At 46.7% G+C, this 24,557-nt stretch overlaps 1 protein-coding gene across 1 annotated transcript; it reads left to right on the forward strand.

The window, feature by feature from the left end:
* Window positions 1–305: 305 nt before the first annotated feature.
* Window positions 306–23,252, forward strand: LOC118229796 (regulation of nuclear pre-mRNA domain-containing protein 2-like). Its single transcript, XM_035422199.1, has 11 exons — window positions 306–848; window positions 13,464–13,593; window positions 14,096–14,217; window positions 14,375–14,427; window positions 14,692–14,818; window positions 14,938–15,113; window positions 15,342–15,732; window positions 15,921–16,265; window positions 16,849–17,052; window positions 18,796–20,126; window positions 20,394–23,252. Exons 1-11 carry the CDS (start codon window positions 659–661, stop codon window positions 21,219–21,221), a joined length of 3,897 nt encoding a protein of 1,298 aa, XP_035278090.1. The 5' UTR covers window positions 306–658; the 3' UTR covers window positions 21,222–23,252.
* The last annotated feature ends 1,305 nt before the right edge of the window (window positions 23,253–24,557 follow it).

Below are 24,557 nucleotides of genomic sequence, written 5' to 3' on the forward strand. Positions count from 1 at the left end.
ATGATTGTTATATGTGAAATTCCTCCTGAATGGTTTGTGCAATGAAATGTTCGGTGTAATGTTTTGGAGAGGATGGGACAGGCACGGGAAACAATTATTTATTGTTGTCATGTATTTATAATGTGGATGGATAAATCAATTACGGGATTATTGCTGACTAGGATTAAGCAGAGGCTCGAAGCGGTTCACTCGGTAAGGGAGGCAGGAAGCTCTCAAAACATTCAGTGTCATTGCTCCGACGGGACAGCATTATAGTATGACTATTTTGCATAATTACAACTAGCGGTAGCTATAATTATTTAATCTACTGTACACATAGCCTTACCTCAACTGAAGTGTTTTCTAAGAACATTTAACGTGGTTCGGGAAAGTGAACGGAGTTGCTAAGTGGAGAGTTTTCTTTCTCTAATTAATTTGCTGGATATTATTTTATTGGCGGATCATAATAGGTCATGTTAATGCTAAATTGAAACAGCAAAAGTCCACTGCTAGGTTGCTTTTGAAAAGAGCCCTTGTGTTCAGAAGAAACCGAAAACCCCCCAGTAAGGTTGCACGTTTTACATGCACCGCACATTCATACATTTGGAGGCGTGTTCGCTTGTAGTCCAAAGCGGGCCTGTGAATCTGCAACACAGAAACACTGAAGATAGTTACAAAAATGGCGGCTGGAGCGACGAGCGGCCACGGTGGTCGTGGCTCGTCGGCCACTTTGGAGTCATCTTTGGACCGCCGATTTCAAGGAGTGACTAACACAATGGAATCAATACAAGGATTATCCACCTGGTGCATCGAAAACAAGAAATACCACAGTTTGATCGTGCGGTACTGGATGAAATGGTTGAGAAAATGTAAGTAGCTCGTTGGCTATCGATTCTACATGCTAGCAACGACTGTGGCACGCTAGCTTGTCAACAGTTCCTGATAACATCACACTTGGCTGGCTAGCTAACTAACGGGACAGCTAGCAGTTACATGTTGTGGTAAATGCACGTATATAGTCTAGGTAGTTAGCTAGCTCGCAAGATCGATTAGACTACGGGGTTGCTGGGGGTTAAGATCTTGCATTTTATGGGAGGTCTAGCAAAGTAGACGCTGACGCTGGTTCATTTAGGGTACTAATGAAACTTTAAATGGCTAATGGCGTTAGCTAGCTACGAACACAGCGAAGTCGTGTGCAGTCCAATAGTCTGCAAGTTCACAGAACTGTTGGTGGCAAAAGCTGTGGCAAATTCGCAGTCTGCTTTTTAGCTAACCTGCTAAATGCTGTAGAATTTAATATGACGTAGCTAACGTTAGCCATTTAACATTAGCTAGCTACTGCAGACCTTTTATGCTGATGCATTTAGTTGTAGCTCGTCTGGCTTATAGGGGGCATTAAAGGCCATAGTAGTTAATGTTAGCTTGCAAAGGTTGGTTATGCATACAGTATGGTATCAATTCTACTGGTTAGTCTGTATATTCAGGGCCTCGTGTGGTGGGAGACGCGCGTCGATAATAAAACGTCATTATTACGTTCTCAAAGTACAAATAGCTGCGTTAACGTTCGTTATGGAAGGTAGCTGTCTAATTTGGTGTTATTGCATGCATTTTGACTTGACAGGCATTGCTTTGCAAGCAAGTAGGTAACGTCAAGTTAACTAGAAAGGGGATGTCGTCCAGCTGGTGATTTTTGTTAGCTAACGTTAGACAAATAAACACTTCAGTTTCTTCCATTTCTTTCCACTGTCAATCATTTTCAATTATGATGACAATCATGTGACCATATACTGGCGTGTTTCTCCCCAGTGTTGCATTTGTTATGTTAGTCTTATTTGAGGACGTGATCGCACGCGGAGACATTAAAGAGGCGGTCGTTCACTTGCGGTGTATTTATTGGTTTGCTATGGTATGTTTATGCAGAACACGACACGTTGGTAACGCTTAGTTGATCGAGACAGGGTCGTACATATTGCAGTCTCGTTACAAAATTGGCACTTTTTAAACCTGACCTGCTTTGGATGCTTAATCTGAAGCTACTAAGTAAATACAACAATACATACTCTTTTATTCTGTATTGTATACTATGAGATGTAGTTCAGGCCGACTGAAGGAACGGGGAAAATTTAGGCGATGCCTCGACTCTCTTAATTATGAATGAAGTTAAAGGGTCATGTGATATGGTAAAATTGCTCTTAAAATGCAGCACGCTTTCAGATTCACTTGCACTACCTAAACAAGCAGGGTGCACTACAGATCCAAAGCTCTCTGGTCTTTGATTAGGCATTTATATTTGTTGATTAATCGCATCAAAAATAGATGGGAACTTCGGCGCACCTATTGTACTTTTTGTCAGTTATGTAATGTTTGACAGGTCCTTTTAAAACTAAGTGTGAAAGATATGGAAGTTCTAGGTATGGCGTTATTGGGCCGACACTGATGCCAGTACTGCCCTGTTTTACGTTGTAGCGCAAATGCAAGCTTCAACAAAATGTCTGTTTTCATTTAATAAGTAGATGACCCCAGATGTCAGTTTATAAAGGGGAATGTAAAATTGTGTTTGTATAAAAGATATATTGCATTACAGCTTGGCTATGAAGGAGAAAGCTTGAGTTTTGAGAAGTACTGAGTCATTGTTTTGCTTTGTGAGTTTGATTGATAAAAATTATACATTAAAAATAAGTGCGAGATTCAGATGACTATGAGCAGACTATGATTCGCCTGCTTTTTTACTCTTCAACAGTACATGAAACACATCACAGTCTCAGGTGCATGCATTTTGTATGATCATATCAGCCCATCATATGGACCATAATCTTATCTTATAGATCAGTGTCAATACGTGTGTTTTAAGATATTATTGGCCAATGTCCATACAACCCTACATGTCCTGCATCCCTATATAAACTGTGACCAAGTGGAAGGTGTGAGGAAAAATGCAGGACCTGAAGTGAGCGGCATTTTCTAAGGAGAAACTTTCATGGAGAAAGGTGTGTAGGAAAAAGCCGGCTCCCATTCAAAGTGTACTGTGGAATGTGCCTTATAAAGGGAGAGAAAAGCAGATGAGTAAGCGGTTTATTTTGAAGTGTTTTTTGTGACATAGAGAAGGACCTTATGTAATATTAATCTATTTTACATTCAGGCACAGGATCGGCCAAGTTATGTGTCAGACGACTGCCTGCTTTTTTTCATGTGTCATCAGGGGCTGTTGAGCGAGGAAACCTTACTCACCTTTTTTTTGCTTCAGCTGAGTAATTTGGAGTAGCTCATTTTCAACTTGTGCAGTTATGGGCATTAACATTTCACACTGAGAATCTGTGCTGACATCTTGCTATGTTATGTACTACACTCTTCGAGCACAGTATATACTAGAGCTGTTATCATAATATGGAGTGCATTTTGGGGTGAGCAGCATTTATTCCTATTGGAACTCAAATGTAGGGTACAAGATCAGAATGTATTTTTCCCTGAGAGAATTAGAATGTCCCCTGTGAATGTCCGATTTTTTTCCCAGCCTGTTTTGTTTACGGCACCTCACAGCGTTCTAGCTCATTTAAATGCAGTGAATGTGCAAGAACCGCAGTGATGTAGGTGCTTTTCTCCTGTGAGCCCAGAGGGTTGTGAGGGAAGTTCTTACTTGATGGACAAGTATGTCATAATGTATTATTGTGGTTGTACTTCAGGTCTCCAGCTGAGAACCACTTTCATCTTAACACTAGTGCAGGAAGGTGGAATGAAATTCATATAATTAACTATTATCAGAATGTGGTATTTTTCACTTGAATCAATAAAATGTCCAAGAAATAGATATTTTTTTATGAAAAAGGTTTTTATTATTGAATTATTGGCATACATATGGCAAATCTTGTTTTTTCCAGAATTACTTGACCCGGTGTTCATTCTTATTAAAGACTTAGGCTATATTCTAAGTGACATTCAGTGTAGAATCGCACACATTGCTGCTCAGAACATTGTGCAGTTTTGGTGAATTTGAAGCTGACCAAAGAAGAGTTGTTCTAATTAATTTGGCTTGTGACAGGTGAATTCTTAGTTTACTGTTAGTGAAGGTGCCTGAATTGTGGTAGCTCAAACTTGTCATAATTATACAAAAATGTGCTTGTAAGTTCAGGGAGGGAAATTGCAAATAGCTGACAGTTGAAATAAAAAAAATGCAGGAGGGTAGGCGGCAATCCCAATTGGAAAATAACTGTGTTTTTATAAATGGAAACCGCCATCATACTTTTCCCCCACAGCTAGTCAATATATAATTGCACATGAATCATGTGCTTCCAGTTGGATTACAGTGTGTTATGCAAAAGAAGGCTTATTTCTTTCGCAGACATCGAGTGGTATAGACTCCATCTGTTATAGGGATGGGGATTTCAGTTACTTCACAGATCGAGTGATTGCATAATGTGCTCGATTCCTAGCTTGTGGAAGAATCTGTTTTTAGAATGCATCTTGGCCGAGTGGCACCAAGTTTGTAGTATAGAAAATGCTTGCATGCAGAACAACGCACATCAGTACTCAAGTGTCTTAATAAAGTCTTAATGCTTATTTGTATAATAAATGGAGCAAAGTTCCAACGCATAGTTGTATAAACATAGCCTTTATGATAAATTAAGTAGGCTTGTATCCAACGAGTAATTGATCAATCATTACTCGTACCCATCCCTAGTCTGCAACTAAGACTGTTGTGCACCAATACTATGGAAAGTCATGTTTCTTTGTATCCTAGTCCCTGTAAACCCCTGTGATATGACCCTAACCTTTTGCTGTACTGAGAATCTGTGTTATCTATTTGATAAATATGTCACAGCAGTGGTTTATGTTCAGGCAGGGTTAACATTTTCCTCTTGGAGGAACTGGCAGCCACTTTTTCTACTGTTTGCAATTGTTGTTAATTGTTGCAAAAGTGAGGCTGGCTAACTAAATGGGAATGAAAAGAAATGACTGTGTATCACCTTTGGTGGTGAATGCATTGGCAAGTGACACTTGGAAGATGGCAGTCCAGCTGGTACAGAAGCATTGTTTGCCTCTCTGAAAGAAAAATGTATTTATTGATTGATTGGCCTGCCTCTGACTCTGTGGGGCTTGTGCTCTGGGTGGGGTGTAATGGCCCTGCAGTATGGGACACAGGGAGTGTGTGTGCTTGTGTTGCTCAGCTGGAGCTATGGTTTTTCATGGTCATTGTTGCAGGTAGCTTTGCTTTTATATATGTATTTACTGTTCCACATCTGATTTCCTACATGAGGTTGTTTATTGTTACGGTGTGATATGGTGGAAATTCTTGGAAGTAACCACATAGTAGCATCGTTTGAGTTTTATTCTGGTGCAGAATTCACAGAAAGCATAGCTGGAGACGATATAGAGGTTTTAAAGCCAATAAGTGCTTTAAAGCATGGGCTTTGCAACATGGGCAAAAATCTTTTTGTGATGGATTTCTCGGTGTATGTATCAGTCCATATTGATAAAAGCCCATATGTTTACAGATCGCATCTTTCCCTACGTTCCTAAGTGCAAAGTTGTGCGGTATGCAAAGTATTTCTGGCCGGAGAGCCGATATCTTGGGTCAGTAACCTCCATAAGTCCCCTGAATCCCTCCTTTTCCACAGGGCTGATGGGCAGCATGTCTTTAGCAAGGGTGATAATGCGCTGGTGATATATTTGGGTTTCTTGCTGACAAGTTCTCATGCTTGGAGCTTATGGTGTGTAATGTCCGTACTTGGTCACTTGAGCTTTTGTCTTCACTCGTTATCTTATCGGCTCGACAAGTGTGTTTGCTCCTCACCAGCTACAGAGGTTGTTGTGCGTGTGGGTTACTGTGGCGAAGGTCTGTTCGTGGCACATGATTGGCTGTTGGTGTAGCGTTTGCCTGCCTGCTGTCAGTCTGGCCAGAACTGGTGTCATATAGGCTAAAAAAACGTGGGAAAAATGACACGTGCATCATGATTTAGGTTTTGGGATCAGGGTCAATTTTTCATAGTATATAAAATACTAATGTATTATGATGTGGGTTTTTGGGATTGAGGTCAATTTTCCATAGCATAAAAGCCATTGTAGGCTATGCAATTGAATTAATATATTATCAGTGGGGTCACATTTCTATAAGGGGCTTTTTTATATTGTTTTACAGTCTTTTTTTAAATTGCATGAATGTTAAAACTTTTTTGTTTCTGTCTCAAGCGAAATGTAGTATATGTGTAGTCTTAGCATTTTAACTAGTTTTTTTAAAATTCTGGACATGGCTTCATGGGGTTGTGTGCAGGACAAGTGCCTCAGAAAAGTTGTACTACTGTAAACCGCAGTCACATCAAGTGTAAATACATTTTGGCAGCGAGAATCGATGGTTGTTCTTTTACATTGAGCTGTCATTTCCCTTTTATTGTAATGGTGCCTAATTTAATATCAAATCATTCATGACTCCTAACCTAAGGCTGAGCACCTGTGTAAGAATAATATGTATTACAGTGCAAGTTTCGCTTGGCTACGTGTCGATAGTTAGCTAGTTAACTGTGTCGCGATTATAAACTATGCACTTAATAGTTGCGTGCTGTAAATAAAATGATTAGAAACAACAACCACGAGGTAGCCTATGTGTCGTGCTTGCTTATGTAGGAGGACTTGCCTGATGACGCAGATTTAAAGTAAGGTGGGAATATCATCGTAAACCCTGCAACATTGTGGACATTCAGAACTGTTGCTGAAACGAAAGGGAAGATTGCATATGGTGGACGGACTATGCCAGAAGCAAAACAATCGAAATGTATTCTACTAATGCAAAATAATTTGATGAAATCAAATCCGTTTCAAGCACATTGTTTTCATTGTGCCTGCCTCATGTGTGTGTTTGCTAGTATATTTAATGGTTTGTGTTTAAACGCAATTTGGAAGACAAACATGGCGTGCCTATTTCCTAGATGTATATGTCAGGTTTGACAGTTTCCCCATCACAGATACTAATAGCAGCACCAGCACTACCCCGAGACCCTGCCTGTTCTGAACTTCCACTACCAAATGGGGATTAGAGACTGTCCATTATTTATTGGAGAGGGGGGAGACGGAGGTCAGTATGCTAACTCACCAAACGTGACAAGTGCAGTACTGTGATAAATATTGCCACAGACATTGGTGAGATATTTAAACAAATGTTAGTGAAATGAATATGCGGTTGGCTGGGCTATTAGGTATTTATAATTACATGCTGAAGGCTTAATTTAGAGTCCCTTCCCTTGTTTTTCGAAGCTGTGACTGTTAACTTTCATGCAACATTTAACTGTCTTGCGAGGTTTCGGTTACATAGGAAGCCCAACTGAGTGCTATGTTGGTTGCCAATCTGTTTCAGATTGCATGGGCCCAGCAGAACAATGAATACGACGGATGGGCATTTGATTTTCTCAGGAGAAAAAATGTGTCAGGGCTTAATTCTGATAATTTTATTTCGATGAAGGTGGAGGTTGCATTGCTGAACACTTAGCCCCAGTCCCAATTCACCTCCTAAACGCTCTCCCTCTGTTTTGAGTTGCGCTTGATCAGAAGTGTCACTAATGTAAGAGCCACTCACAAACGAGGACAGGCGTCCAGGCGAGAGGGAGCATAAAAAAGCTGTGTGTGGGACGCACTTTTGGCCTGCTCCGACAAATCGGAATTTACTGGTCCAAATTTACGAAGAGTGATTTACTGTTGGTAATAAATCATCAGCACTTTAAAGAATATCACTTAACAGTTGGGCACCGTGAGCTGCTTTGCACCGCCACATTTGCATTACAAATAATGATTACTGCAGTTTAGATTAGTGTTATCAGTACACTTTAATCAATGGAATTTGCATCATTTGAGACAACACTTGTTTGCAAACAAGACAATACTGTGACGACCATGGTAATTATCCTTTGAGAAGGTATGGCATGGCAGTCAAATTGCATTTAAATCTGGTTAGCTTTGCCTTGCTTTAAAGACTCTGGTAAGGGCGTTAAGCAACACAATGCCTGCTGGGTAAGCACTCGCTTTTACGCCAGCATTTTAATTTAATTTTAAGGGAACACGGGAGGGCCGAACCTGCCAAAATGGTTGCTTGCTGGGGGGGGGGGGGGGGGGGGGTTGTATGTACAATCATAAAATTTATTTATAGTTACTATACAGAATACGAAGAACACAAAAATCTTTAAGAAAGCCATATGCAAGCAAAATTGTACACTCGTGACCCATTCGCAAATAAAGCGTAATGATGTGATGTTGATATGTTGCCCAGGTCATCATTCTTATGGAATTCATTCATGGTTAAAATCTTTTTATTCTTGATCCTGATAATTGACCATATCTTGATGCAGCGCAATCTTTGGACACTGGTAACCGGGGTGATATTTCACAACTGGAAGCTATATAAAATATAGCCTAATCTTGCCTATCCCAAAGCAATCATATATTACAAAGCTTTGTGTTTTTTTGAACAGGCCAGTAGTTTGTAATGGTGTGGTTTTTCTGTAGGAGCATTGAACCAGAACGACAAACTCTGGCGGAAAAAGATTATATTACAGTCAAGTAGTTTAACAGTATATTATAACAGTAAAATAATATAGGCCTACTGTTTACTCGAAATGAAATCTCTGAAAACAAAGTCTAATGAATATATTGTCTACCTCTGGCACTGAAAAATTCAAAATTATTTAGCTTCCCAAAAATATCAAGCGGCTGCTTTTTATTGCACCCGAAGATTGTGATCATATTTATTTAGCATAGATTAACCTCGGCTTGATATCCACCCTCATGCACTGCATGTGTACTGAACACTGATCCTGCTGATGACCCTGCTGGGTGGTGTAATTAAAGGAAGTGAGGCTCTGTTAGTGTAGATCAGTAGATCAGTGGTCTCCAACCCTGGTCCTGGAGAGCTACAGGGTCTGCTGGTTTTCATAGTGACTCTGCATTACATTACATTACATTACATTACAGGCATTTAGCAGACGCTCTTATCCAGAGCGACTTACACAACTTTTACATAGCATTTTTACATTGTATCCATTTATACAGCAATTCGGTTAAGTACCTTGCTCAAGGGTACAACGGCAGTGTCCTACCCAGGAATCGAACTTGCAACCTTTCGGTTACAAGCCCAGTTCCTTACCCACTGTGCTGCACTCCGACGTCCGCACTTACCCACTGTGCTACACTCCGACTCTGCACTTCATGAATCAATTGGAGCAGTTCATTACACAGTTAACTCAACTCACCTGGTGTCTTGGGTCTCAATTGGGTGCTGATTTTAAGGTGAAAACAAAAACCAGCAGACCCTGTAGCTCTACAGGACCAGGGTTGGAGACCACTGGTGTAGATGGTTTGTTACTGAATTAGTGTTCCTCTATGCCTTTTTTTCGTTTTTACGATTGTCTGAGGTCTATTTTACGGAACTTTTACATTGACTAGCTCTGTTCCAAAATGGTTCCGAACAGCAGGATCATAAAGTACATTGGAGCTCTGAAGTGTTGATCATTTCACTGTAATCCAAGCAAGCAGCACAGAACCCACTGAATGTGTTGTCATGGTAAAGAGGGACGAGGAGGTCATTAGCAAGACGCTGCAGTAGTCAGTTCAGGAAGATAAAGTGGAAACGTCAGGCAGTAAAGTTCGTCGGTTAATTAACTGCTGGAAACGTACAGCTCGCCGACCTTTTCAGAGTAATTGAGATGGGACAGCTTTTCTCATTTTTAATGGCCACTTAATGCCACCGAGGAGACAAAGGGGACGCCGATGTTTATGAATTGGTGGGAAGGGACTGAAATGTAAAATGTCATTAGGGAGGAGAGTATGTATATGGAGAAATTACACTTTGCAGATGAGGAAGTTTATCTGTGTCTCTATAGTGCGTGTACAGGTGTCGAAGCATCATAGCAAAGGTCATATACAACACAATGCCAATCATTTAAATAATTTAATAAGATGAATAATGTGGTGCAGTGTGTCAGTGAGTGTATAATGTAAATTTACTATGGAGTAAATGACCGGTAACTGTATATTTAATGCAATATTTGCATTAGATAACTATTTCTAATCATTTTTCCCCTTTGCTGGCAAATGTAGGCTACTTGATTATGGAAAATTACAGCAGGGGCTAGCTTTGTTGAATATTTTGAAGATGTTCTGCTCTGGAACTTTTTTCTTCAATTTTGGAATTGTGCATTCGTTAGGCCTTTTTCTGTGTTGAATGTATTGCTGGTTAATGTATGAGATTTAACTAGCCTACATTAAGTAGGAAGCACAAGGCAGGCCTATGCGCCTGTGCGTGAATGTGTCCACCTGGCTCAGATGTAATTATAGCCGGATGTTTCATGAATTCGTAATTAGAAATAGGCCTGGCGTTTTAATTTGCAGAATGGCTGATGGCTTGATTAAGGTGTGAAGAACTGGCTCTGTGTGTGATTGGCCCTTGCGCCCGTGGGGTGGTTGCTCATTAGAGAAGGCGAAGCTTGTTAACTCAAGTGTAGTTACTTGATTAATTTTGCATTTATTATCGAAAGAAGTTCTCTGTGGAAGTTGAACCGAAATAGTTCCTGTATTAACATACATTGTGATATTCATATAATGGAGAAAGAAAATGTAATTTAATAATGAGATGAAGTAGTAGTGTGGTGTTGGATGTAGGCTACGTTGAAAGCATTATGTATGTATTCAGAAGAGTTTTTGTATTTTTAATCTTGTTACCCAGTTCTGTTCCTTTCTGAGTCATTCAGCAGTAAAAATATCAATATCAGATGTCACCTTGATGGTAACATACAGCTTCCAGCATGGATAGTGGCTTTGGGACTATTCACCCTGAAACCTAGATCTCAGCCGAAGGGCGTCTCTGCCTTTATGCTTAATAAATCGGCCCATGTGAGTTTGTTTCATACTGTCATATTACAGCTGTAATACCTGAAACAATGTGCAAATTACAAGCACTAGAAATGTAAACATACTTAGTATACTGTTTTACATGCGCCAGAGAAATAGCCTACATTTAATATATATACATTAACTGTGAATGTATTCCAGTTTGGATGCATAAATTTAACTTAATAATTACAGAAACAGAGTTTGATTGAATACTCAAGTTTTGTAGTCAAACTGTGTATATGAAGTGCATCTGAAGCCGTTTTCTAAACTAGGCTACATGCACGAAGGCTGCTCCAAATCATTTAGCTTTTTTAGGATGTTTTCCAACCCGCAGTTGTGGCTGTTATAATTAACTAAACCTTGATACTGATATCCAGGAGATGGAAAAAACGTGTTTGGATTTATGGATCTGACTATCCCCAAGAATCACTTTCTGCTTTCAGCGTCTTTTAAAAGGGATAGTTAGTTCATTTATAAAAACAGAAAGAAAATTTTAATTTGGATGGAGCCATAGTTTGCTGCAGACAAAACCGTGCGCCGGTGGGTTGTCATAGCAACAACAAAGGTCAGCACCACTGTTGTAAATGGTAGCAGTTGTTTGAAGAGATTTAACCGCTTTTATAGTTTGCTGCGTGTGAGCACCCCAGATAAAAGGGTGTGAAAGAGCCATCTGCAGCTGATTAAAGTGAAGCCCTCTCATCTGTATTAACGTTCGGCTTTATGGCGAAAACACCTTAGAGAGAAGCTTGCATGGCATCCCACACCGTTGTGTTTATTTTCATTCTTTTCTGAGCAACTGAGATATCTGCTGAAAACCATATGTCAGCCATTTGTTTCTCATAACTTTTGGTAGATGTTGGTTCTGGGCTTGCAGTATGAAATGCCTAAAGGTCTTTCTGAGAAAAAGTTATACCTATGGAAATGTCGACGGTATTACACAGTGCCTGCTGAGCTCTAATTCCAACCTGATTTTGAAGAAAAATGATATGTGAAAATTGTGGGATTAAATTAGGAGGGAACTTCAGATGACTAAATTCATGTGTAGGGTAATAGTAGGGAAATCACTGGGTTTACTTTGCCCCAGAACAGTGTTGGACCTGACAGACAATGAATCTGCAGTATGCTGTATTATACTATGATGTGAATAATAAATGTTTTTTTTTTTTTTTTACAGTATTCACACAAGGATTATGTGCAAACATTGACTTGATCTTTTTGCAGGTTTCTGTCGGGTGTTTTCGTATGCGTTTTTCACCGAGGTCGTCTTGTGAGATCTTCCTGACCCTTAACAGCTGTGTGTGTCTGTGCCCTTCAAACAGCTGTGTGTGTCTGTGGCCTTCAGACAGCTGTGTGTGTCTGTGGCCTTCAAACAGCTGTGTGTGTCTGTGCCCTTCAAACAGCTGTGTGTGTCTGTGCCCTTCAGACAGCTGTGTGTGTCCGTGGCCTTCAAACAGCTGTGTGTGTCTGTGCCCTTCAGACAGCTGTGTGTGTCCGTGCCCTTCAGACAGCTGTGTGTGTCTGTGCCCATCAGAAAGCTGTGTGTGTCCGTGCCCTTCAGACAGCTGTGTGTGTCTGTGCCCATCAGAAAGCTGTGTGTGTCCGTGGCCTTCAGACGGGTGTGTGTGTCTGTGCCTCACAGACGGCTGTGTGCATCTGTGTCCCACAGACAGCTGTGTGCGTCTGTGCCCCTCAGACAGCTGTGTGTGTCTGTGCCCATCAGACAGCTGTGTGTGTCTGTGGCCCTCAGACAGCTGTGTGTGTCTGTGCCCATCAGACAGCTGTGTGTGTCTGTGGCCCTCAGACAGCTGTGTGTGTCTGTGCCCATCAGAAAGCTGTGTGTGTCTGTGGCCTTCAGACGGCTGTGTGTGTCTGTGGTCTTCAGATGGCTGTGTGTGTCTGTGCCCTTCAGATGGCTGTGTGTGTTTGTGGCCTTCAGACGGCTGTGTGTGTCTGTGGTCTTCAGACGGCTGTGTGTGTCTGTGGCCTTCAGACGGCTGTGTGTGTCTGTGGTCTTCAGATGGCTGTGTGTGTCTGTGGTCTTCAGATGGCTGTGTGTGTCTGTGGTCTTCAGACTGCTGTGTGTGTCTGTGGTCTTCAGACGGCTGTGTGTGTCTGTGCCCTTCAGACGGCTGTGTGTGTCTGTGGTCTTCAGACGGCTGTGTGTGTCTGTGGTTTTCAGACAGCTGTGTGTGTCTGTGCCCTTCAGACGGCTGTGTGTGTCTGTGCCCTTCAGACGGCTGTGTGTGCCTGTGGTCTTCAGATGGCTGTGTGTGTCTGTGCCCTTCAGACAGATGTGTGTGTCTGTGGTTTTCAGACGGCTGTGTGTGTCTGTGGTCTTCAGTCGGCTGTGTGTGTCTGTGGTTTTCAGACGGCTGTGTGTGTCTGTGCCCTTCAGACAGATGTGTGTGTCTGTGGTTTTCAGACGGCTGTGTGTGTCTGTGGCCTTCAGACGGCTGTGTGTGTCTGTGGTCTTCAGACGGCTGTGTGTGTCTGTGCCCTTCAGACAGCTGTGTGTGTCTGTGCCCTTCAGACGGCTGTGTGTGTCTGTGCCCTTCAGACAGCTGTGTGTGTCTGTGCCCTTCAGACAAATGAACTGATGTCACATCCTCTCTCTGCAGCTGAAGCGGCTCACAGACTCAACCTCTTCTACCTCGCCAATGATGTCATTCAGAACTGCAAGAGGAAGAATGCCATCGTCTACCGCAACTCCTTCGCCGAGGTTCTGCCGGAGGCCGCCCTGCTGGTCAAGTAAGCGTTCCGCAGCCTCTGACAGGCACGCACACACACGCACGCTTGCACGCACACACGCACGCACGCACGCTTGCACGCACACACACACGCACACACGCACGCACACACGCATGTGCACATGCAAGTTCCCCCCCTGCACAATTCCAATTATTCAATGAAAAATTTGAAACAATTCCAACAACCAATTTGTACTGCAGTTTATGTTTTGACAGACCAAAGGGAATTGTAGAAAGTGTCTCTTCAAATGTGCCGCTACGTTTTTGCATTGGAGATGAGCATGTGCAATCGTAATGCAAATTTCCCCCTTTGAACGTAGACCGGAAGCACGAGCAATTATGTTGATGGTTGCTCATGCATTTTTCACCAGTTTTTTTTTCCATTAGTGGAGTTTCCTGACGGTGGCTGAGATTTGAATTTTGATTTGCTGAAAGCTTAACTGCGCACACGTCTCGGATGGCCGGTGGAACCAATCGCCTTGTTTCTGTTTTCCGCCTCGCAGAGACGCCAAAGTGCGCAAGTCCGTGGAGCGGATCTTCTCCATCTGGGAGGAGAGGAGCGTCTACCCCGAGGAGCTCATTTCGGAGCTGAAGGCCGGCCTGGTGAAGAAGGAGCCGCCTCCAGGTCGGTCTTCCCGCCGTTTTTCCCCGGTTCTGCCGCGTACCGGAGAGGAACGCGTTCGTTCAGACGCACGTGCCCCTGTGGTCGCGGTGTTGTCACAGGAATGTGTATTATCATGCAGTAAGAACTACGAGGAAACTTTTCTTTCTTGTTTTTCCAGCGCCTGTCAACCCCAAAGCTGCGCTGAAGTCCAAGATAGTAGCGGAGTTTGCAGTGAGTCTTGTGTTTTATTTGTCGTTCATTTCAGCCGAGGTCAGGTGTCGCTCGGGATAAGAGCGACATCTAAATGGAAATGTAGTCTTCACATTTTGCTGGTTTGTTGCATTTCTGCAAATGTTTATCTCAGTTCCTGCCGTGATACTTAAAATGTCCACACACACACACACAGACACACACACACACACACACACACACACAGACACACACACACACACACACACACACTCACATTTCTGTTTCTTGCCGCCTTGCTCGTAGCCTCAGACGTTTATCGAGCAGCTCTCGGTGTATAAGAGGTCTGTGGAGGAGGCGGAGCTGAAGGAGAAGCAGCTCGCTGCTTTGAGAGTGGACGTGTGCAGCACAGAGGCGCTGAAGAGGCTCAAAGGTGAGGCGGGTTTGCCCGCTCAAACTCTTTACGCTCCCCGTCTTCCCACCAATGATAACGGCTGAGTTTGAGTTCGCTGCTAGAAGATCGCCCTTTTCTACCGTCTGTCCGTTCCTCAGACAAGGCAGGGGGCAAGAAGTTCTCGAAGGACTTTGAGGAGGGCAGCGCGAAGCTCCAGGAGTTTGTGGGCTTCTTGGAGCAGCAGATGAAAGGAGGGCCCCCCCTGCTGGAGGCTCTGGGCAATGCGGACGTGTTCTACGAGATGCAGTACAAGGAGGTCAAAATTGTCGCCAATGTGAGTTCGGGGGTAGGGGGTAGCTGGTTTATATTTTCGAAGGTTCTGAGCGACATAACACCAGCACAGGAATTACCCATTGTGAAGGATTAATACGGTGCTTTAACGCAGATTGTAAAACACTGCAAGTCATTGAGGGATTGGAAATGAAATCCGCCAACCATTGTTTTGAATCTTTTGTTTATTGATGTAAAACGCTTTTTGGAACTCCCTCCACCCCATTCCCAGGCTTACAAGACCTTTGCCAACCGCGTGTCGAACCTCAAACGCAAGCTGGACGCCCTGAAGGCCACCCTCCCCGACCCCGACGACTCTCCCATCCCCTCCCCCTCCGAGGACGCCCCCTCCCCGACGGGGTCCGAGTCCCCCTTCCACGGCATGGGGGTCGTGGGGGCCAAGGGGGAGGGGCCGACGGGCGCGGCCAACATGACGGACATGGACCTCGACGGGCAGGCCATGGACGACGGAGACGAGGCGGGCATCGCCCTGGGGGACGTCCCCAGCCCGCTGTCCTCCCCCGGCGGGTCCCACGGCCCCGCCCACGGAGAGGGGGACAACAGGGACGTGGAGGACATGGAGCTCTCTGAGGGGGAGGAGACGGAGAACACCAGCATCATCGGTGAGGCGTGAACAGCAGCAGAGACAGGAAGGGGAGTCTGTGGTGGTTGGTTGGGGGGTGGGGGGCGGGGGTGGAGCCACTAGATTGTGAAGTGGGGACTACCGAGAGGGAGAGAGGCAATTGTTAAAAAGGCAATCCCTAAATGTTTTGGTCTTCTTTGTGTATATTTCCTTTGTCCGTTTCCATAGTAGAGGAGAGAAGGGAGAAGCCAGCCCCCATTGCTGTGTCCAAGCCCACTCCCGCTGCAGCTGCTGCCGCTGCCGCTGCCCCTGCTGCTACTGCTGCTACTGCTGTTCCCCCACCCCTGTGCATCTCTGAGGAACCCCCTGCCAAACAGGCTGCGCCTCCTGCCACTCCAACCGCAACCCCCACCGTCATCCCCACCCCCGCCCCTACCCCCACCCCAGCCCCTACCCCCGCCCCCAACACCCCCGGGACGCCCGCAACCGCCCTCCCTGTGAACCTGGCCAACGTGGACCTGGGCAAGATCAGCTCCATCCTCAGCAGCCTCACTTCTGTGATGAAGAGCACCGGTGAGTCGTCACTTCTGTGACATCACAATCGTTGCCGTGGTCACTGCACAGCACTCCGGAACACTGCCCTTTACTTGACCTAGAACTGAAGAGGTGCTACAGGTTTGGGTAAACAGACTTGTCTGTTTTACATCTTTATGACACTGCAGTTAAGTCATAAATACTTGGTTTTAACAGGGACAGCCAAGCAAAGGCAGCAGACTTGAGGCATGTTACCCAGTAACCAAAAGGCTTTGCAGAGCTCACTAAGCTCACAGAGAGATGGTTCTTTCTTATCCTTTTATAAATTGATCACATAATTACAACCCTGGTGTGTTATTGTCTTATCATAAATTTTATCCATCATGACAATGTACTGAAAAGTCAGGTTTTGGACTGGACAGAGGGAGGACACAGTGTGCCAACCGAACTGCCAGATGAGTTCCCCCTGGGAAGAATGAAGTTACTCTGTTCTCCCAAAAGGCTGTTCCTGTCCAAGCACCCCGAGGGAACCTGTTCATTTCCTCCAGCCCCTTGCTGTGGGTTGCAGGCGTGTGGGTCTTCACGTGCTGCAGTTGTCACGCCTCTCTCCCCTCTCTGTCAGGCGTGAGTCCGGTGTCCCGTCCCTCCCCGGGGACCCCCACCACCCCCTCTGCCCACGGCTCGGTCCACAAGCCCCCCGTCCAGTCACCGGGAACGCCCCAAGCTGCTAACCCCCTAGCCAGCATCCTGTCCCGGGTGGACATCACCCCTGAGGGGATCCTCAGCGCCCTGTCCAAATCGCAGGGGCAGAGTGCCGGGCTGCAGGGTAAGAGAGGACCGAGGGAGGCTGTGGGAAGGCAGAGTGCTTGTTGGGCTAATTTCTGCTTTCTTGTCCATCCCGAAACCCGAGTTTCCTCTTCTCAGTTTGACATACACTTGCACATTGGACCCAAGATAAAGTACATTAAAAGTACATGGTCAGAACTACCATCAGTACCTACAAAAAAACAGTACATTTCAAAATAAGTCAAAGAAACTATTGATGAATATATAGTTAGCTGCCAGACTTTTTACCTTTAGTACTGCAGGACATTTTATCTTGTGTATATACTGCATTGAAATGTATCCCTTGTATGGCCTTAGCTGCACTCGCAAATCTCACACCTGCATCTGATTTGCTTTGACCGTGTCCTCGGTTAGGACATCAGCAACAATTTAAAAATGTTTCAACCGACACACCTTGGTATTTTAATGTTTCAGTTGAAAACACAGCCGGTGTTTGTGTGTAATCTGAGTTTGCATGGTGAGTTCCTGGTCCCACAGTACCGGTGGCCGTATGGACAGCCAGCTGCTCATGGGCATGACTGTTCTGTTTAATTGTTTTTCCTGTTTACGGGAGCTTTTCAGAAATTTATAATTAATGTGTGTGGATTCTGGTATGGTGCCTGTCCCCACAATGTAACGAAGTCTGCACGCCTAGTTTGGGCTGCTGATGCAGTTGAAGTTGTATTGTTATTGTGAGCTACTAGTGCTGTTAAACTTGTATTCTTATTGTGGTCTGCTGGGGCAGTTAAACTTGTATTCTAATTGTGGGCTGCTGGTGCAGTTACTGTAAACTTGTGTTCTTATTGTGGGCTGCTGGTGCAGTTAAACTTGTACTCTTATTGTGGGCTGCTGGTGCAGTTAAACTTGTGCTCTTATTGTGGGCTGCTGGTGCAGTTAAACTTCTTTTGTTGTTGTGGGCTGCTGGTGCAGTTAACCCTGTGCTCTCAGTGTGGGCTGCTGGTGCAGTTAAACTTGTGCTCTTATTGTGGTCTGCTGGTGCAGTTAAACTTCTTTTATTGTTGTGGGCTGCTGGTGCAGTTAACCCTGTGCTCTCAGTGTGAGGTGCTGGTGCAGTTAAACTTGTGCTCTTATTGTGGTCTGCTGGTGCAGTTAAACTTGTGCTCTTATTGTGGGCTGCTGGTGCAGTTAAACTTCTTTTGTTGTTGTGGGCTGCTGGTGCAGTTAACCCTGTGCTCTCAGTGTGGGCTGCTGGTGCAGTTAAACTTCTTTTGTTGTTGTGGGCTGCTGGTGCAGTTAACCCTGTGCTCTCAGTGTGGGCTGCTGGTGCAGTTAAACTTCTTTTGTTGTTGTGGTCTGCTGGTGTAGTTAAACTTGTGCTCTTATTGTGGGCTGCTGGTGCAGTTAAACTTCTTTTGTTGTTGTGGGCTGCTGGTGCAGTTAACCCTGTGCTCTCAGTGTGGGCTGCTGGTGCAGTTAAACTTCTTTTGTTGTTGTGGGCTGCTGGTGCAGTTAACCCTGGGCTCTCAGTGTGGGCTGCTGGTGCAGTTAAACTTGTGCTCTTATTGTGGGCTGCTGGTGCAGTTAAACTTCTTTTGTTGTTGTGGTCTGCTGGTGTAGTTAAACTTGTGCTCTTATTGTGGGCTGCTGGTGCAGTTAAACTTGTTTTGTTATTGTGGGCTGCTGGTGCAGTTGAACTTGTTTTGTTGTTGTGGGCTGCTGGTGCAGTTAACCCTGTGCTCTCAGTGTGGGCTGCTGTGTGAACTCTTTCTCTGGTCCTCTTCAGGTCTGTCCTCCCTCCTGCACAGTGTGGCTGGAAACGCCTCCTCCACGGCCAGCAAAGAGCGGCCCCCCAATTCCAGCGCCGCCCCGCCCCCTCTGGGGCACGGCTACTCCGCCCCCGAGGCCGCCCCTTCCCCACTGCCCGCTGCGGCGGGCAAGGCCCCGGCCACGCCCACAACGCCCAAACAAAAACCCCCGCCGGGCAGCAGCTACAGGCGCGAGCTGGACCGGGAGCGGGGGAGGGAGCCGGAGAAGGAGAGGGACTCCGTGGCCCCCGTCCCCGCCTCCCCCTCCAGCCTGGAGTCCAAGATCCACAAGTTCCTGCAGGGGAACCCCGGATTCAGCGCCCTGAACCTCAGCATCCCCATCCTGGGCGGGGGGCCGGGGGGCGGCGGCGGCGGCGACAGCCCCCTGCTGGGCTCGGAGAACGTGGACGGGACCCCCGTGCGGGACGAGACGGGGGGCACCCCCACTCAGGACGAGATCATGGACAAGCCCGGCTCCGAGCCGCTGGCTCTGCTGGCGGACCCCGGGCCCTTAGGGGGGGCGAAGGCGCGGTCCTCGTCCGCGGGCCACGACCTCTCCCCCACCGCCTACCGCAGCGGCTCCTGGGACGGCTCCGCCTCGCCCCGCGCGCTGTTCGGGCCGGGCGAGGGCCGCGACGGGGACTACCGCTCCGCCCGCTACCCGGCCTTCGGCGCCGACAAGAAGCCCGACAAGAAGCCGGCGAAGTCCGCCCTCAAGTCCAAAGGGGAGGACGCGGCGAAGAGGAAGATGGCGGGTTCCGCGTCTTCGTCGACGTCCTTGTCGTCCTCCTCCTCCTCCGGCGCCCACCAAGATTCGAAGCCCGCCCACGCGAAGGCCAGGAAGGACGGGCACGGGGGCGGGAACAACCTGGGCAAGCCCGCCTTCTACGACGGAGGGGGCGGAGAGAGGAGAGCGTCCGCGGGGAGCGAGCCCCACCCTCATCACTCCCTCGCCCCCTCCGAGCGGCCCAAGGGCGGCGGGGCCCGGAAGGCGGGCGGCGGCCCGGAAGAGGGGAGCAAAGAGAGGGAGGGAGAGGGGGAGGGGGGAAAGGAGAAGGGGCCGGGGAGCGCCTCCCCCGTGCACCGGATCGAAACCCTGGTGTCTCCCTGCGGGGAGGGCGCCCCCATAGAGACGCTGGGGTACAGCAACCGCCGCATGTCCGGGGAGAGGATTCAGACCGTGGAGAGCATCCGCGTGATTGGCCGAGGCACGCGAGCTCACCCCAGAGGAGGCGGGGCCGGGGCGAGGCCGAGCCCCACGGGAGCCAGCTGGTACGACGAGGCCTACATGGAGGGCCCGCCCCCTCCCGTCCTGGGCCCGCCCCCGTCTCTCGGGCTCCCGCCCCACCCCAGCAACCCCTCCTTACCCTCTCAGGGAGGCGCTGACGAAAGGGGCCCCTCCGCTTTGCCCCCGCCCCCCCCACATCTCCTGCCCCCCCACCCCCACATGCCCCCCGGCCAGTTCCAGTTTGAGGAGAGGCCTCTCATGCCCTACCCTGGCGACGACCCTCACTCCCGCCCCCGCCCGCACCCCCATCCCCACCCCCACCAGCGCCCGCCTCCCTCCTCCTTTTTCAGCTCCCCTCCCCCTCCCATCCCACAGCCGCCTCCTCCCCCCATCCCGCAGCCGCCGCCCCCGCCGCGGGACTTCCTGTCTCCGCCCTCGGCGGTCATGGTCGGCGGCGTGCTGGTGCCGGTCGACCGCGTTCTGCCCTTCCCTCCCCCCAGGCCCGACGGGGGGGAGCGAGGGGGCGTGGCCAGCGGCGGGGGCTCCGGGGGCTCGGCCAATCCGGGCCCCCACTGCCCGCCGCCGCTCATGTCCTCCCTGCTGGGCGAACCCCCGCAGTTTAAAGAGCTGCCCCGCCCGGGCACAGTCAAAGAGCATTTCCCCCCCCGCCACGCCCCTCCTCTCCACCGCCCCGGCACCCCCGGGGCCCCCCCTCCCCTGCTGGGCCGAGTGAGGGAGGGTCCCAGCCCCCCGCCGTCCTCCGCCGCCTCCTCAGCACCCCCCTCGCCCTCCGGCGACCCCCCTCCCCTCCTCCTACCCCCAAACCGCCACCCCGCCCCTGCTGCGCCGGGGCAGCAGAACCAGCGGCCCCCGGCCAGCCCCCCCGCTCAGCCCCGTAACCACCGACGGCCCTCCTCCCCCCTCTCCCTCCTGCGCCTGCCCACCCCCAGCCCCAGACCCCACCTCCGCCCGCCCCACCCCGCCCCCCTCCCTCAGAGACAGTTCCTCCGCGGTCGACCGCCTCATCCCCTGCGCCCCCCCCTCTTTGACCGAGACCCTCCCTTCCATGGGGGCAAGAGGCCTGGCCCGCCGTTCACCGGGGCCCCTGGGGGAGGGGTAGGGGGGGGTAGTCCATTCTATCCTCCCAAAAGACCTTTCTTACCCCCACGCTACTGAATTATCAAAAACACAATTCATGGGGGAGAAAAGTCTGCCTAATATTTAACAACGGGTGAGAGGTTATTCTAGAAAACAAAAACAAACCTCCCTAATATTTCAGTCAGATATGAACCTTCCAGGTCACAAAGCTAGCCCCCTGTGTGCTACGTGTAGGCATCACATTGTTACACATACGTTCTCCCATCTCTCACTAGTGTCCTCGCACTGCTGTGCATAGGGTGTGCTCTCATATAATTTAAGTATTACTCTCGTGGCCTTCCCCTCCCACCTCCAGGGCCCGGAGAAACTGCTCACTCCTCTCGAGCTCGAGGGGGGAAGTGAAAGGGGGAGGATGGAAGGATGATCTAGAAGGAAGAGGGGTGGCAGTCTGGAGGATTTGAGAAAAACAAGGTGGTTATTTAATTCAGTTTGACTCCTAATTTGCCTTCCTTTTGTCTTATTAAAGCTACTGGTCGACATTAGTAAGACAGTCTGAGGTTAGGCTGGGGCAGAACAGGCCTGTTTCACGTTTGGATGTGGTATGAAGTTTGAGTTCAAGAAGCGATTTTCTCCCTGCATTTCAGTTATTTATTTATGTTTTTGTCTACATGGGTTTTGCCCTGGTGTGAGTGTAATACAGTTCTAGGTAGAAGTTTTTTTCTTCTTCAAAACAGGCTTTTACTGAACCACATTGTTACAGATGGGGAATGTATCAAACCATCCTCTCAAATAACCATCTCTTGAGTTTTGAAAATTCATACTGAAAACCCTACCTCTCCATCCCCTTCCAGTAGTCCTGTCCATTTTCCTAACTGTAAAATAATGTATATAACAATAGTTTAGTCTCTCTCCCCTTCTGTATATTTCAACACTTATGAATATATAGATCAAAAGGGGGTAGGTTGTGTAAGTCCTCAGATTTACTTCTATTGTCTGCAATTACTGTTTTGTAGCTGGGGGCAAATGGATTACAATCATCACTATTACAATTGTTGTTATCATGATTGTGAAGCGCTAGGTCAAGCATAAGTGTAAGAGAAACCTGTTAAATCTGTACATAGTGTAAATACTGCTCGTCTGCTCTCTTACCATCTCTCGGCTCTGAGTGAAAAGAAGATGGTTTAAGTTTGCCTACGAAGGAAGAAAACACTATCATGGAGAGAAAACGTGTAATATTCAGTTGACGTTACGCGTGAGAGCGATGCATTATAGAAAGGTAATTAAGAGGGAATCAACAAGCTAATAAACTTACTAGGAGGGTGCTTTGAGATTCAAAAAAGGAAAAAAAAAAGAAAAGAAAAAAATATCTCTTCCAGCGCTCATGAGGCTTTTACATGTACTGACTTTAATAAAAACCAGAGTTTGAAAACACCCAGGAGAGGATATTTTCTTTACAGTCATGGTTGTTCTTATGATCGCCATTATCATGACTAACTACTGTGCTGGTTTTTGTAATGAGGGTTTGTATATAGTTTTGTTTTCATTTTCTTTTCTTTTTTTTTCTTTTTTTGACTGTCATTATCACAACTGCTTGTTCTGGTTGTTTTATACTTCCTTGCCGATGTTTTAATGTACATTTATGCCTTTGTGTGTCCTTTGATGTCACCGCAGTAAAGTTTGGACAAGAGATGTACAGTTCTGAATGGTGTGCCTGAAACGAGAGGCAGGTGTGCGCAGCTGCTGCAGGCCGTCTGCGCAGCTGCGCAGCCGAGACTCCTGCCTCCATCATGTGTTCTGACCCCCCACCCCCCGACCCTTTAATCTTCTCTTTCGCTCTCACTTTCTCTTCTGTTTGTTCTCTGTGTTTTCCACTTTAGCTGAGTTCTTGATGTCTTTTCTGCCTTGTGTTTCTTTCCGTTTTACCCTCATTCTACAACCCCAGTCTCTCTCTCTGTCTTTTTGTGTTCTGCTGTCTGCTGTGTATCTCTTTGTCTCTGTCTGTTTCTCTATCGGATCTAACATAAGTACACAATATGATAATGTGATGAAGCACCAGTGAAGAAGCCCTTGTTCATTTCTGAAATTGTCATAAACACAAACTGGGCATAAGCATGTCCCTTTTACTCAATACAGACTTTCAAGTGTGTGTGTTAGTGTGTGTACATACGGGCGCGTGTGTGTGTGTGTGTGTGTGTTCTCTCGCGTGTGTGCACATACGGTGTACGTGACTGCGTGTTCATTTCTGAAATCGCCATAAACACAGAGGACATAAACGTGTCCCTTTTAGTCAGCACAGCCTTTTGGACAGTGTTTGCGTGCGTATCTGCCAGTGTGTGCGTGTATGTGAACGTGTGCACCAAACGTAGGACAGTATTTGGGATTGCTACATGGTTTGTGTACTTTTTGAGGATGTGGACTTTAGGTATTCAAGTGTATGGTGTAAGATCGTATCTCAGTATCGTTTATGATCCACTTAGACATCAACCAAAGATACAGGCTCAATTCAAATGCCCTGTTAATGTTCAGTGTTAAAATACCCTCCAATTCTCTTTTCCCTTCTCTGATTTGAATTCTGATTCCCCAGTTTTGATCAATTCGTGAACTGTTTTGCTAATTATTCACTGCATTTGGGACTGCATGTCAGACTTACCCACGGTACTATCATGTACATTTTTGATATTTCCTGTTTGAACTGTTGCATTTGTCGGTATACCCACCAAAAAAAATAGTATTCTGAGTGAAGTTTCTTTGATAAACGGTGTGCTATCATTTACTCAACTTCCACAAAATAGGTGCCTTTCGATCTCAGCTCCACTGGATTTGCTCAAAAAATGTAAATGCTGAAAGGGCTCCAAGGGTATAACCAAACAACATTTGACTGCATTTAATTTTTAAACATTTCTTCCACCCCTTAGTTTACACAACGTGTAATTGTTGCCTGCAGGGTTCGTTTTACGGATTAGTTTTGTAGTTTGAGCAGCCTTGCATTGGTATCTACAGTCAGCTCGGTAAAGTACTTTTTAAGAATGCCTGCACCCCAATACCTGTTAATACATAAATAATGTGCTTGAATGATCTCCTCCCCCCCCCCCCCCCCCCCCCCCCATTTTCAAACCATATGCATAAGATGCACTGTATAATTCCTCATGGAACTGTGAACAGTCTAACAACTTACAACTAAAAAGTGTGCAAATTGGTCCTCCACATATTGCCTGTCTGTATCTTTCTAAATTTTCATTATTGCACTAAAATGACTTGTTTTATGGCATGACAACATACACATGATTTTGGCAAAAGTGTGAATGATTCACGTGTCTATTTTATTCTTTATTCCCACATAACTCATCCATGAGCATATTTACTACATGTACAGTACCAGTGGAGTATATATTGCCAGGTTGCAATAAAATTGAC

The sequence above is a fragment of the Anguilla anguilla genome, chromosome 1 (assembly GCF_013347855.1).
Source record: "Anguilla anguilla isolate fAngAng1 chromosome 1, fAngAng1.pri, whole genome shotgun sequence".
NCBI classification, from domain to species: Eukaryota; Metazoa; Chordata; class Actinopteri; order Anguilliformes; family Anguillidae; genus Anguilla; species Anguilla anguilla.

Bases quoted from the DNA above. Each gene is read 5' to 3' on its own strand.
- LOC118229796 (XM_035422199.1), top strand. From the start codon at position 659: ATGGCGGCTGGAGCGACGAGCGGCCACGGTGGTCGTGGCTCGTCGGCC. The intron at 16,266-16,848 runs GTGAGTCGTCAC...CCTCTCTGTCAG, and splicing joins TTCTGTGATGAAGAGCACCG to GCGTGAGTCCGGTGTCCCGT. The intron at 17,053-18,795 runs GTAAGAGAGGAC...GGTCCTCTTCAG, and splicing joins GCAGAGTGCCGGGCTGCAGG to GTCTGTCCTCCCTCCTGCAC.